At 33.4% G+C, this 13,015-nt stretch overlaps 1 protein-coding gene across 1 annotated transcript in view; it reads left to right on the top strand.

The window, feature by feature from the left end:
* Positions 1–11,460, top strand: part of LOC105872007 (uncharacterized) — a 38,062-nt gene extending 26,602 nt beyond the window's left edge. The window contains exons 7-9 of the mRNA XM_012765722.3: positions 507–588; positions 6,754–6,836; positions 11,293–11,460. Of these exons, the coding sequence (XP_012621176.2) occupies positions 507–588; positions 6,754–6,836; positions 11,293–11,460 (333 nt within the window). The remainder of the gene's footprint in view (positions 1–506; positions 589–6,753; positions 6,837–11,292) is intronic.
* The last annotated feature ends 1,555 nt before the right edge of the window (positions 11,461–13,015 follow it).

Below are 13,015 nucleotides of genomic sequence, written 5' to 3'. Positions count from 1 at the left end.
TTTATCGTGACATGCATCTTTTTGATTTGGCATCATTCTCCCATTTTGACTTCTGATCTAATTCTAATTATAACTGTGTTGCAGATTTACCACATTCCTTTTGTAGCCCTCATTTGTCATCCTTTTGCTCACACTCACCTGTCTAGAAACCCTTCACATTCTCACTCTGTACTTTGTCAAACTTTCAAAATATGCCCCCACTTTGCAGCATTTCCTGAGCTTCCCAGGCAGAATTGACTGTTTCTCCTTTGTGCCCTTACTGTACTTTATTTATTTTAATTGTAGAACTTGTGAGTTGTACTTTTCTTATTTATTTTCATATATTTCTACCCCCACTTGAATATAAGTGAAAATCTTTCTTCTATTTCTATTTTTAGATTCTCCTAGGATAGTGCATATGATTTGATAAACACAGTAAATGTTTGCAGTCTTATGAATGAGCAAATGACTGGGTGCATGGAGTGAATAAATACATTTTCTGAAGTTTTTTTTTTTTCTTCCAATAGGAGAAAGCAAGAAGGCCAGCAGTTGGAAAAAAAGAAAAAAATGGTATTGGTATTATTGACAGTGCTCCACGAGAGCCAAAAAGTAATGACAATTTTATTTGTGTGTACAAAAATAATAAGGGTGGTAAGTTCAGGAATATCTCTGAAAAAATTTTCAATGCTTAAATGTTATTTTGAAAAAACTAATGGGTAGACCCAGTTATAATATCCATTTCTTGTAACTATTTTTCTTTTGCTATATTTCTTTATACTTCCAGCTTCTTCTTCCCAAAACTGCTTCAACCTTCTGAAATACTTTTCTGCTATGACTTTCGTTTTATTGAAATATTCAGGAATGGAGATAGACTCACATATGTCCTTAAAAGTCACAGTAATAAATTATCATTTTATAGATGTAATGTCCACATTAGGATCAGAAGAGGAAGACATAGAATCAAGTTTTCATTTGGAGGTACTACGTCTCTTGTTATTTTTTTTAACTATAAGCATTGAGTGATGTTAACACATAAAAGGGGATTCTTTGACTTTCCTTTTATCACCTGTGCATATACCCATAAGGAAGTATTTTCTTTCATTTTTCAGCCCATAATTAATAAAGTAATTATGGCCAAAAAAGTTACTGCTGCATAGTACAGTTCTACTAATTTGCAAGATTCATTTAAGAAGCCAGTGTAGTATAGTACAGAATAATAAGGCTTAGGTCACAAGAAATCAGTTTGGCTTCTGAAGTTAAGTTTATCTAAAAACTGAAGAATTATTTCAAGTCAACTATGGCCAAATATATGTTTCTATGGTAAATATGGATATTAAGGGACCTAATGAGATTCAGAGAAAAGCAATTTGGTCTATAGTTTTTTATAATTTGGAATTTTAAAAGATAATACCTGGAACTTGAAAGTGTTAATATATTTGAATTGTCCAGTGTAGATCTGCAACAAATGTTTTAGGAGAAGGAAAATCATGGGGAATAATCAATAATTATGTGGGACTATAATAGCAACAATTTTGTTTAGTGGTGCTTTAATAAGTAGAAATCATTTTCCAAAATAGAACACATTGAATACCTTTGTGGCAGCCATGCTTATAGTAACATAAAGATAAAATAAAGTGACAACTGGAGAAAGAGATGGGAAAGGCCTGACCTCTTAGAACCAGTGGCTTTATAGTGGCACCAGCATCAAGTATAAGTCAAAAAACATGTTATCCTGGTTCTGTCACTTGCTATGGAACCTTGGAAAAATTATTTAACCTCTCTAAATGTCTGTGATCTCATTTATAAATATAGTACTAATGTCTACCTCTAAGGTATGTGTAATGAACATATGTGTTATGAACAAATGTAAGACAAAATGATTCCAGTGATATTTAATGACTTAATAAGTATTGGGAGTAGTTTTGTTAAACCTGAAGGTAATAGTGTCAAGCAAAGAATGGGAAAGTTAAGAAAGTTAGAATGGGCAAGGGGATTTCTAATTTGGGGTATGTTAAGTTTCAGCCAATTATTACTAGAGATATCCTATAAGAATATAGTGATTTGGTGCTTCAGAATGTCGCAATGAGATTTTACATGTGTTGACCTTGAATAAAAAATAAATTTTTGATGTTGAGTACCAACTATGTGCTAAGTAGTTAGACACTGAATATATAAGATGAAGTCTTATGCTATAGTAGTATGAACCAAAAAACAAGGAAACAACCATCATTACTAACTCTCTATAAGTGCTTCATACAAAGAAAACAAAATATTAGGTTAGAGAATATCAAGGAAGATTGTAGTTAGGTTGGGGAAGGGACTGAGAGTGGAAATCTGCAGTCACAGAAGATCTTTCTGAGGTGATATTCAAGCTCCCAACTAAAGGATGAGAAGGAGCCAGCCATGTGAAAGTGTAGGAGTGCTAGGAGTTAGCTACTTTCCCAGCAAAACAGGTCCCAAGGCAGTATCGTCACAGGGATATGTAAATAATAGGAAATAAAGAAATAATATAGATGGAGAAATGATTAAGACAGAGGGGAAAATACAGTTTAAATGATGGGGGAGTTAAGGGTCCTCCAGCATTCCCATCATCTGTGAGGCCCCAATTGAAATCCCACATCAGTATTTATTGTTACAACAAATAGTTGTCTTTTGTTAAAGAATTATGTGTACAGCTCATTTTTGAGGTTTCCAGTGGAACCTTACCTAATTCTGTCTACAAGAATAGATGGTTACAAAATTTTTCTATGATGAGCATGTTAAGCCCTAAGTTAGAAATAGACCTAGCTGAGCATACAAATTAAAGATAAAATGTATAAAATGAGAACATTAAGTCCATGTACAACACTAATCGACTTCTAAACACAGAGACATGTAATCAGGAGTAAAGCAGGAATAGCCTTGAAGGATAGGTCCAGCTGCACATTATCTGCTGGACAGGCATTTTAATCAGCTTCTCTGTCAAGGACCCAAACTGAGCGTATGCCTTGCAAAAAAGCTCAAGGTGATGGCTAGCACCAAAGAAGAAACGTTGCTTTGCAAACGTCCTCTGACAATGTCTCCTCTGTTGGAAGCAGCTTCTATTCTGTGAACTAACATGTCCACAGATTCCTTCAAGGCAAAGCCCTGCAAAACTCCTAAAACCTTTCACGTCTCTTAGCCTATTTCCCAACATAAGAGGGGGACATTTTGGACAGAGAGAACAATGGATCACATGCATTCATCATTTTACTCTGAACATCCTGGAAAGACCAGAAAACAGGGAGTGGGATAACCATCCTGATTATCAATTTTATCTTTATTACTATAATGTATAGAAAAGAAAATGTGTAAATAAGTGCCTGGCATATTTTAGATGCTTCAAACTAAAATGTTCTTATTCTTCCTTCCCTTTATTTTAATGCTTGGTATAGTTCTTGATTTCTTAATTGGGAAAGAGTTGCATACTCTAATTATATGTATGCTTTTTTTTTTTTTTTTTTTTTTTTTTGAGACAGAGTCTCGCTTTGTTGTCCAGGCTAGAGTGAGTGCCGTGGCGTCAGCCTAGCTCACAGCAACCTCAAACTCCTGGGCTCAAGTGATCCTTCTGCCTCAGCCTCCCGGGTAGCTGGGACTACAGGCATGCGCCACCATGCCCGGCTAATTTTTTTATATATATATCAGTTGGCCAATTAATTTCTTTCTATTTATAGTAGAGACGGGGTCTCGCTCTTGCTCAGGCTGGTTTTGAACTCCTGACCTTGAGCAATCCGCCCGCCTCGGCCTCCCAAGAGCTAGGATTACAGGCGTGAGCCACAGCGCCCGGCCTATGTATGCTTTTATTTAAATATGACATAAAGAAAAGTTTTGCCTAATACTATGTCATTTTATTCAACCACTTTTCTATTAGTAAAAATTTTGGCAAAATGTATTGAGATTTTTCAAAGCTCTTGTTTACCTAAATAAAGCAGCTTCAATAATGTTTGGTTTTTACTGAACATGACATACTCCAAAGTTTCTTATCATGCCATGTATCAAATTTTAACACTAAAAAGTCTTATAATTAAACATTTTAAATGTTTAATGCTGCAAATATTATAGCAAGTGTACTGTGTCTTCTAAAATGTTCTCTTATTTTGGGGAGGGAATGCAACGTGGAGTCAGTTATTTTGAGTTTAGTTCCTTATTGGAATGTGCACATACATTCATATTTTGTTTGTGAATATGCTTCATTTGGCCTTTCATGCTCCATGTGCAGGCCCATGCACAGTTAAAGATGAGCTTGATCTAGTCAATATATATATATATATACATATATATGTAGTTCTCTGTTGAAATGTTTTGGCTTTCAGTACATGCTTCTCTTATTCTTATGTTTATTTGCATTTAAAAATAACTCAGATATTTTTGAAGAAAGTGATTAGGAAATGTTAATGCAAGTTATTATTTCTTTTATTGCAACTCATATTGATATTAATTTTAGCAGAGTTCCTCAGAGAGTCTTTCACAGAAGGAACTCAGTTTTTCATCTGGGACTGCCAGTCAAACAGATAAAGAAATAGTAAATTTACAAGTAGGAGGTAAGAACTGTATTTTACTGGGAAAGACATTTTGATTCACCAAATCTGGGATTCTGTATTTCTACTGTGATCTGAAGTGATGTCAGTGCTGCTGGTCCTTGGACCATCCTGAGTAGCAAGGGCATAGAATTCCCTGTAGAAAAATTTGGAAGAGCCATAGACAACAGTTCCAACATTGTAGGATCAAGGGAAAGCATTATTTTGCCTTTATTTCTGAGCATGTTTCTAGCCAGAAAGGGAAAAGCAAAGAGATGAAGAAATTGAAATTATAGATATATCACTGCTAAATATAGAGAAAAAAAGTAGTGGAAATATTCCATCAAAAGAATGGGACCACACATCTGGTGATTACTTTTGCAAATGAAGAGGGACTATGGGGGAGAGGGGAAGAGGGAGGAAAGGAAGAAGTTAGCTAGATAATTTTGCAGTTAATGATAAGGAAAAATGAGAGAACTACTTTGGATGTACTCAGAAAAATTGCATTTATACAGAAGATTAGATTATTTCTTTCCCAAAGATAACTGGAAGCAAGAATTGAGGTAAACCACAGAGACTCACTTCTCCTCTCCTTAATTGTCAGGCATCAAAGATATGTGTTGCCTTGATATTAATTAAACAAGACTAATTTAAATTTAGAAGCATTTTTTAAGAAAGCTAATTTTTTCCATAAAATAGCTGTTTCTTAAAAATCCTTAAGAGATCAATGTGATATACACAAGAAAATTAATTGTAGAAACAAAAAATTATAGAGCTCATTCCCTGAACTTTATGGTTATTTTGTTTTAAGTTCTTTATACTATTCCATCAAATGAATTTACTGTATTTAACTAATAAAAATAAATGTAAGTAAAAATGGAGATTTAAAGACCTTTTAAAGTGTTCTATGTCATACATATTTACTATATTGTAAATGAAAATTGAAATATTTAAATTACAAAATCTCAATTTATACATTTATTTGTGGCATAAAAATTCATTGTATACTGGGCACTGATATTTTATATCCAAAATATTTCTGAGAAAATCCTTCATTTCAAGCATGCTTTGCCTTTATTTTACAATATTGCCTTCTAATTCATCTCCATTTATTTATATGCCCTTAAAATGTATCTTCCTCATATCATTTAGAGTGATTTATCTTCAGTGAACATAGGATGATGAACCACTACTTAAATATTAATAGCCAAGTATCTTAAAATTTCACATAAGTTTCCATAATCTGACTTCTGCCCAGAAATATATCTCTAACTATTTCTGTAGCTACCTTTTTCTCAGGCATAACTGAACTCCTAGAAATGCCCTCTTTGTCAATACCACTATTATAGATATTTGCATGTGATCCCTCAGGATTCTCTCTTTCCCTTGCTGCTTCCTGGCCTGTTCTCACCCTTTCCTGGCCTCTCAGCTGTAGAAAGTGGTTCACCTCACTCAGGCATGATACCTAGCAAAGCCATCCTTGACACTTGGATATTTATATTATTTAACCCTGGTGCCAATAATTATTGAGTAAAATAGATAAAGAGTGTTTGTGCTAAGATGTTTTGAAAGATCATCCCTACAGTCTAGGAGCAAAGGGGATAGACGTGAAAAAAATAATTTCCCACCTGCAGTTCAGGTGGGAAAGATACATTAGAGAAATCAGTGAAGTGCTAAGGCAGCCCCAAGGAAAAAGATGCCTGTTTATCTGAGGAAAGAGCCAGAACCAAGGAGGACTTCACATAGCAGTCTGAGTCTTAGAAGTTGCCAAAAATTTTGTCACAATAGTAAAGGAAAGCATATCAGAATTGAGGAACAGGGTGTACACTGATAAAAGTTTTAAAAAATAATGATACTTTTCTGAATCATTAAAAAGATACTATTGTAAAGTAGAGAATAGTATACAGTGTTACTTTGTCAGTTGTAGTATACTTTTAAATTTTGTTTTGTTTCTGTTGATTGTGTTCATTTATGTTGGGTGGATGAGTTTGTGAGTGACTCCTTGAAATGCTTGTATGCGTTGTACCTGGTGACAATCCAGTGCCTCCCCGAGTGGGTTGTTGAAGTTTTGCATCATTAGAAGTACTTTTCACAAAAGTAGATATTCTGCTAAAGGTTAAGCTTTATTTAAACTCTCAATTTATAAAATAAAAGTGAATTTTATTTTTTATCTATTTTTATAAAGACTAAAAGCTTTTATCCAACTCTTCTAAGTGTCTCATTGTAACTAAATATATAGATTTGTCAGCAGAGCCAGACATTTTACTGACATCAGAGGAAGAGCAAGAAAAGCTTGAAGCAAGTGAAAGTAGCCAGTCACAGGTATAAAAAACATTTAAATGTACATTTCTGGTCTCATATTCTTTTCTTTGCATTAATAATATTGCATTGTTCAAAGTAAAATACCTTCTGGACTAGCAATTTAGAATCATAGGTCATAATTTAATATTTAATTAAAATTTAAAAAAACCCTTTAATCAGTTAGAAAACTTAAACCATTCTTAAAGTGAGTAGTAACTTATAGATAATCTTTGCCCTTGGAATGGAGGCAGACACTTTCTGGAATGTTGTTTCTTCTTTCTGTTTTTTTTTTTGTTTTGTTTTGTTTTTGACACAGAGTCTCACTCTGTTGCCCCAGGCTAGAGTACTGTGGTGTCAGCCTAGCTCACAGCAACCTCAAACTCCTGGGCTCAAGAGATCCTTCTGTCTCAGCCTCCCGAGTAGCTGGGACTACAGGCATGCGCCACCATGCCCGGCTAATTTTTTCTATATATTTTTAGTTGGCCAATTAATTTCTTTCTATTTTTTTAGTAGAGACAGGGTCTCGTTCTTGCTCAGGCTGGTTTCGAACTCCTGGCCTTGAGCGATCCTTCCGCCTCAGCCTCCCAGAGTGCTAGGATTGCCTGTTCTTTCATTTTTATTACCTTATTATATTATAAGGAAGGTAACATCAAGTACTGAATTATAAGCCTGAGCAAATGAAATTATGAACAATTACACAGTGAGGGCCACTGAGGTGGATTCATGTTAAAACAGTATTGTTTTAACATTTGTTTCCACATTTGCATTTTCCATTGTTTCCACATTTGCAATTTCTCATTGCCAGTCACCAGTGCCTAAACTAAATATTTCTTCTGCCTTGTTGGTCTCTAATTCACTTCACTGTCTACATTCTGGAAAAGATGGAGTCATAAAATCAATCCAACTGTGTATTAAGAGAATCATGCCTTGCAGAATGAGACCTTTGGTATTAGGAAATAACACTAAGTTTGTAATATATTTATTATGCATAAAAAATTGATAAATAGTGTCAAAATAATTGTATCCACTGTCATCAGTAGACCTTAGAATATTTTAGAACTGGTCTTAAGCAGATACTCTGTCTAGATATGTAACATCATATTATTGTATATGATTTGAATTAAAACTTAAAAATTTGTTTTTCTTTCTGACTGGTGTTAACTTTGTTCTCTGAATTTAAAGTTTGCCTAGTCTCCATTTGTTAACCTTTATAAACAGTACTGGAATGAAGTATAGAGACTCACTATTGAAGGAATTGTGGGATAAAATCTTTTTAAGTGAGGAAGACTTTAAAATAATACAAATCATCTGCTAATTCATTTTCAGTGATTTAAAACAGCAAATTAAGTGCATTTTAAAGAAAGAGTGACACAGTTTAATTTGCTGGTTCATGTTTTTCTCTGTCAGAGTCTAAGGCAAATTATTCTTTTCTCCTTGATTACAATCCAGTGACTTTGGAGTAGCTAAACATAGATTAAGAAACTGAACAGTTAAATCAGTTAAATTTTAATTATTTTTATATCTCTTTGCCCATACTTGATTACTTAAGGATAAAGTTATTTTTAAAACATGTTCTCTGACAGAATAGACATCTGAGAGACAAAATAAGCACATTAATCTTCCACATTTGCAAAAATGGTTTAAGAACTAGAAACAAATAAGGATTGTGATACAGAAAATGTATTTGTATATCCCAATGTTCTTGTGTGGAAAAGTATGAGGAATTGTGGATCAAAGAAGGCCAAGTAGAGTGGAAAAATAAACTAAAACTCATCACAAAGGAGTTAAAGCAGAGTGTTGTTGAAATTTGTGAAAAATACAAAATTACAGTTTATCCCTAGGAAGAGTCACTGCATGATGACTTTAAGGGAAGAACAACCTTGAAGGAAATATCTTCTAATTTAACAAATAATAGACTTGATTGTGGAAGGTAAAATAAGCACCTGAGTGTCTATCTCTGTAATATTTCAGGCATTTCCTGAACAAAAAGAACTCAGTCACAGTAGTTTCTTTCTTTCTCATTCATACTCTGGGTCACAGGAATATGCTTCTCTGTTATCTTCTAAACTTTATTTAAATGAGAGTAAATGACACTGTGAAAATGATAACAAAACAAATGCTAAACATGTCTTTAACACAGTTTAGGAGAATTTTTATAAGGATATAGAAACTAAAAAAGTAAGGAAGTCAGGTTGGGATGTAAGAATAGAAAGAGTTTGATATGCCAATGACAAAAAATATGAACATAAATACCACTAAGTGGAAAGTAGACATTGGACATGTGCTTTGATGTAGTGATCTAAAAGGCCTTTTTGATTTTTGGCTTACATGCTGACATGAAATGAGGCATATGATTCAAATGAGAAGATGCAGTACATGTATTGTTACAGATGCTTGCGAGAAAAGAAAACCCATAGAGGACTCGTTGCAGAAGCTAATATATGACAATTGCAATGCTAATAAGTGTAAAAGTATGAAAACTGAATTAGAAAATGTGAGTTGTTTCCCACCACATAGTGATACAACATCAAATCTATCAAAAAGAAAAATTACAGTAATATATGCAAAGATGTATGAATGAGGTAGGCATGTAACAGGTAGAGTTCCAGGCTTTGGAGAAAGAAAAAGTTCAAGTTCTAAAAGAGGTTTGAAGGTTCGTTTCCTGCTACTCTTTTTTCTGTTTATCCATTGTCTGATCCAGTCTGATTTTCTGCTTATGAAAAGCTCATGTGTAAAATGGAGTTATCCAAATATGTAATTGTGATTTCTGCTATCTAAATTATAGGAATTCAGGAAAACTTTCTCATCATTTTTGTTCCTTCCTGATCCTATGGCTCTCTATCAAGGCATGGTGGGGTAAAATCTTTTTAAGTGAGGAAAGCTTTGCATTAGTACAAATCATCTGCTAATTCATTTCTGGTTGGTGAAAATGAATCAGTCTTTAAAGTGGCCTGTGAACTGGAAAAGTGATTTAGCTACACACCATGTGACTTTATAAAACAGGATGAGCATAAAGAAAATTCCTACAAGGTGTAATAAGCTCTTGTACTTTTTTCCTATTGACTTACACATGAACTGCATTTATTTAAACAATAATATGGAAATACGGTGGGAAAGAATCAATGACCAAGAACATATATAAAAATGTACCTAGCCTTGAAAATTGTAACAAATATCCCCAGCTAAAAGGATCTGTTTATTGTGCTTTCATGTGTGCAGGTTTATCTGTTTAACTCAAACTGTTAGAACTTATAAATCCATCATGACCATTTTAAATATTTTGACAACAAATATATAGGTTACACATATTTTTTTTAAATTACTACTTTCAAATGTTTCCATTGAATCAGATCATACACAGCATTGCTAAATAAATCATGGTAAGTTTTAGCATGTATGATTTCATCATATTAGTAGCATAAATCCTTAGTCAAAAATGTAGCATTTGACTCCAAAGTAGAAAGGTGAGTTCAATACATTGAGTATTAAAATAGACAAAATCTCGAGATACTCTTTTACAAGTAGGCAAGACCTCTCACTCCCTGTGGAGGCATTAAATTTCTTTGCTAAAGTCATGTTTTCAATGTGTCTGATTAATTTGATGAATTTATCTGGTAATTTTTCTGACTCGGCATTATGGCATTGTATTATCTCTTTTGGTGTCATAAAATGCTAGGTAATGCCACTTTAGGACCTTTGGACTGATCATTTAATCTTTGTTGGTTTTATTTCCATTATCAATAGATAACGGGGCTGAAGTAGATAATTACTTCTGTTGTTTGTCCTCCAGCTATAAAATTTGATGGTTACAGAAAGTGTATTCAGAAAGCATTTCATTTTCTAGAATTTCACACCAACAACTATGCCGTTTCACTCTCCTCCTTGTGTTGTGGCAAACTTTGCCTCCAGTAAGCACCTTCACTTTTGTGATAGCCCAGGATCCAAATGAAAAAGAAATGATAAAATGTAGTGGGGAAAAGAATAGCTTAGTGCAGAAAGAAGAGACCTTCCTTTGTGTTCCTGAAGCCCCACAGTGTTGCATCCTTTCAATCTGGCTATTTAATGTAAAATCTAGGCAAGAAAGAAAGACAACACATTCTGTGTCTTTGTCATTTTATTTCTCAGTTTCTTCCAGTCAAATGGGGTGGAAATTCATATTATATAGTGAAGAGTTAATGGACATAAAAGCACAAAATTGAGAAGGGCGCTTTTTGAAATTTGGGGAAATTCTGTTTCATTCATTCAAACAGAAATGAAGCAGACTTTACCAAAATTTTAAGGATAAAATTATAATGATTGTATCTCATGATTATATGATAATTATATTTAATGATAAAACTAAAGTAAGGATAAAACATTTTCTGACTATTATTATGACAATTAAGCTAAATTAATTGATAAAATCAATGAAAATAAAAAAGGTCTTTCTATGAATAAGGTATTAATAATTATCCTTCATGTCAAACTTTCATTAAAGGTTGGCAAAGAAAGGAAGAATCACAAGAGTAATGAGATAGAAGTATCAAAAAACCTCTATAATAGTGATGATGACAGTGATGATGATAGATTAATCCAACAAAGAAAGGTTGGAAAAACTGATAATCAGCAATTTGCTAAGAAGGAGAATGAAGAGTTGGATAGGTAAGCCTGTACAATACCTAACAATAGTACAATGTTATTGTACTCTAAAACTAATTCTAATTTTGGCTAATCTTCATAATGAACAAATTTCCTGCTTTTGCTAGGGATATTCAACCTTGCCTGGTAATCAGAAAAATGCAAAGTAATAAACAATGAGATATCATTTTTTTCTAATCATACTCATAGCTTATTAATAAAATTATAACCAGTGTTTGGAAATGGGAAGAAAAAGGTACTCTTGTACACTATTGGTAAATTATTTTTGATGAGTAATTTAGTAATGGGCATCAAAATTTCAAATATGTCCTTTGCTTAACATAACAGCTTCAGTTCTGTGATTAGATTTTATAGGAGAACATGACTCATGTAAACACGCACATGTTAAGAACATTTATTACCTGTGATATATACATAATAGGCCAATGTATATATAACATTTGTTAAGATGTATATGTATGTTAAGGATGTTTATTTTAACATTGTCATATCAGAAAAATTGGCTCTTTCTAGTAATTTATATTCTTTATATTTATGTTCCATTTAGGGAGAAAAGCCCAGTATTATGGTTATTCACTGTTTATTCTTTTACTGGTAATTATGATAGTTTAATTATGATAAGATGGATCAAAGGAATAGTAAATTTATTTTTATTTTATTAGAAAAGTAAAATTATAAGGCTGGTAAATTGAATGGACTTAATTTATGTCTAAAGGATTATGAGCCTTCAATGTCTGAAATGAAAAGACAAAGTTGGAACTTATTGATTTCTCTAGTAAGAGAGCTATGCTGGTCAGGCACAGACTCTTCTGAGAGAGCAAATCCTGATTTTTACATAGGGTTTTGGGAAGAGTGGAGTTTGAGTATTGGCTGACTTTCAGAGGCATGCATAGATTGTCTTCATCTGTAGCATCATGATTATTTGAATGAGACTTGTTGATTGGCTCACATTCCTAGGCTTGTTAATTGGAGTGACGTTGTCTGATTGGGTGGTGAGTGAGGCCAGTTGTCATTGATTGATTGACTAGATTTAAAACTGGTTCTGGGTGGGTACTTGTTGCCATGGCTTGACAGGTCAGTCCTTTCCAAAGTTTGAGGCAACTTTAACCACCTGTTTTATTCTTTAAAATTGCCTTCTGTCAACTATATTCAAAATTAAAAATATTTCATGTTCTAGAATTGTAGATTTATTTATGAAGTTTGGGTAAAGATGAATTTTTTTTGAATTTCAAAATATTGGAGGTACAAATGTTTTTGTTACATGTATCGATTTTGTTATGCTTGGGCTAGGGTTATAAGTGTGGCCATCACCCAGTGTTTATGATACTTGTTAGGTAGGTTTTCACCCATCCCCTATCACTTCTACCCTCTGCTTGACTTCCACTGTGTTTTACTTCCCTCTGTGCACAAGTGTGCTCCTTGGTTAGTTCCAGTTTAATAGTGAGTACATGTGTTGCTTCTTTCTCCATTCTTTAGATACTTCACTTAGGAGAATGGTTTCCATCTAAATTGTTGCAAAAAGGACTTAATTCATCCCTTCTTTGTGGCTGTCTAGTATTCTA

Source organism: Microcebus murinus, chromosome 25 (genome assembly GCF_040939455.1).
Source record: "Microcebus murinus isolate Inina chromosome 25, M.murinus_Inina_mat1.0, whole genome shotgun sequence".
Taxonomy (NCBI): Eukaryota; Metazoa; Chordata; class Mammalia; order Primates; family Cheirogaleidae; genus Microcebus; species Microcebus murinus.
The sequence above is the reverse complement of the archived record's forward strand: the minus strand, read 5'-3'. Positions and strand labels throughout refer to the sequence as shown.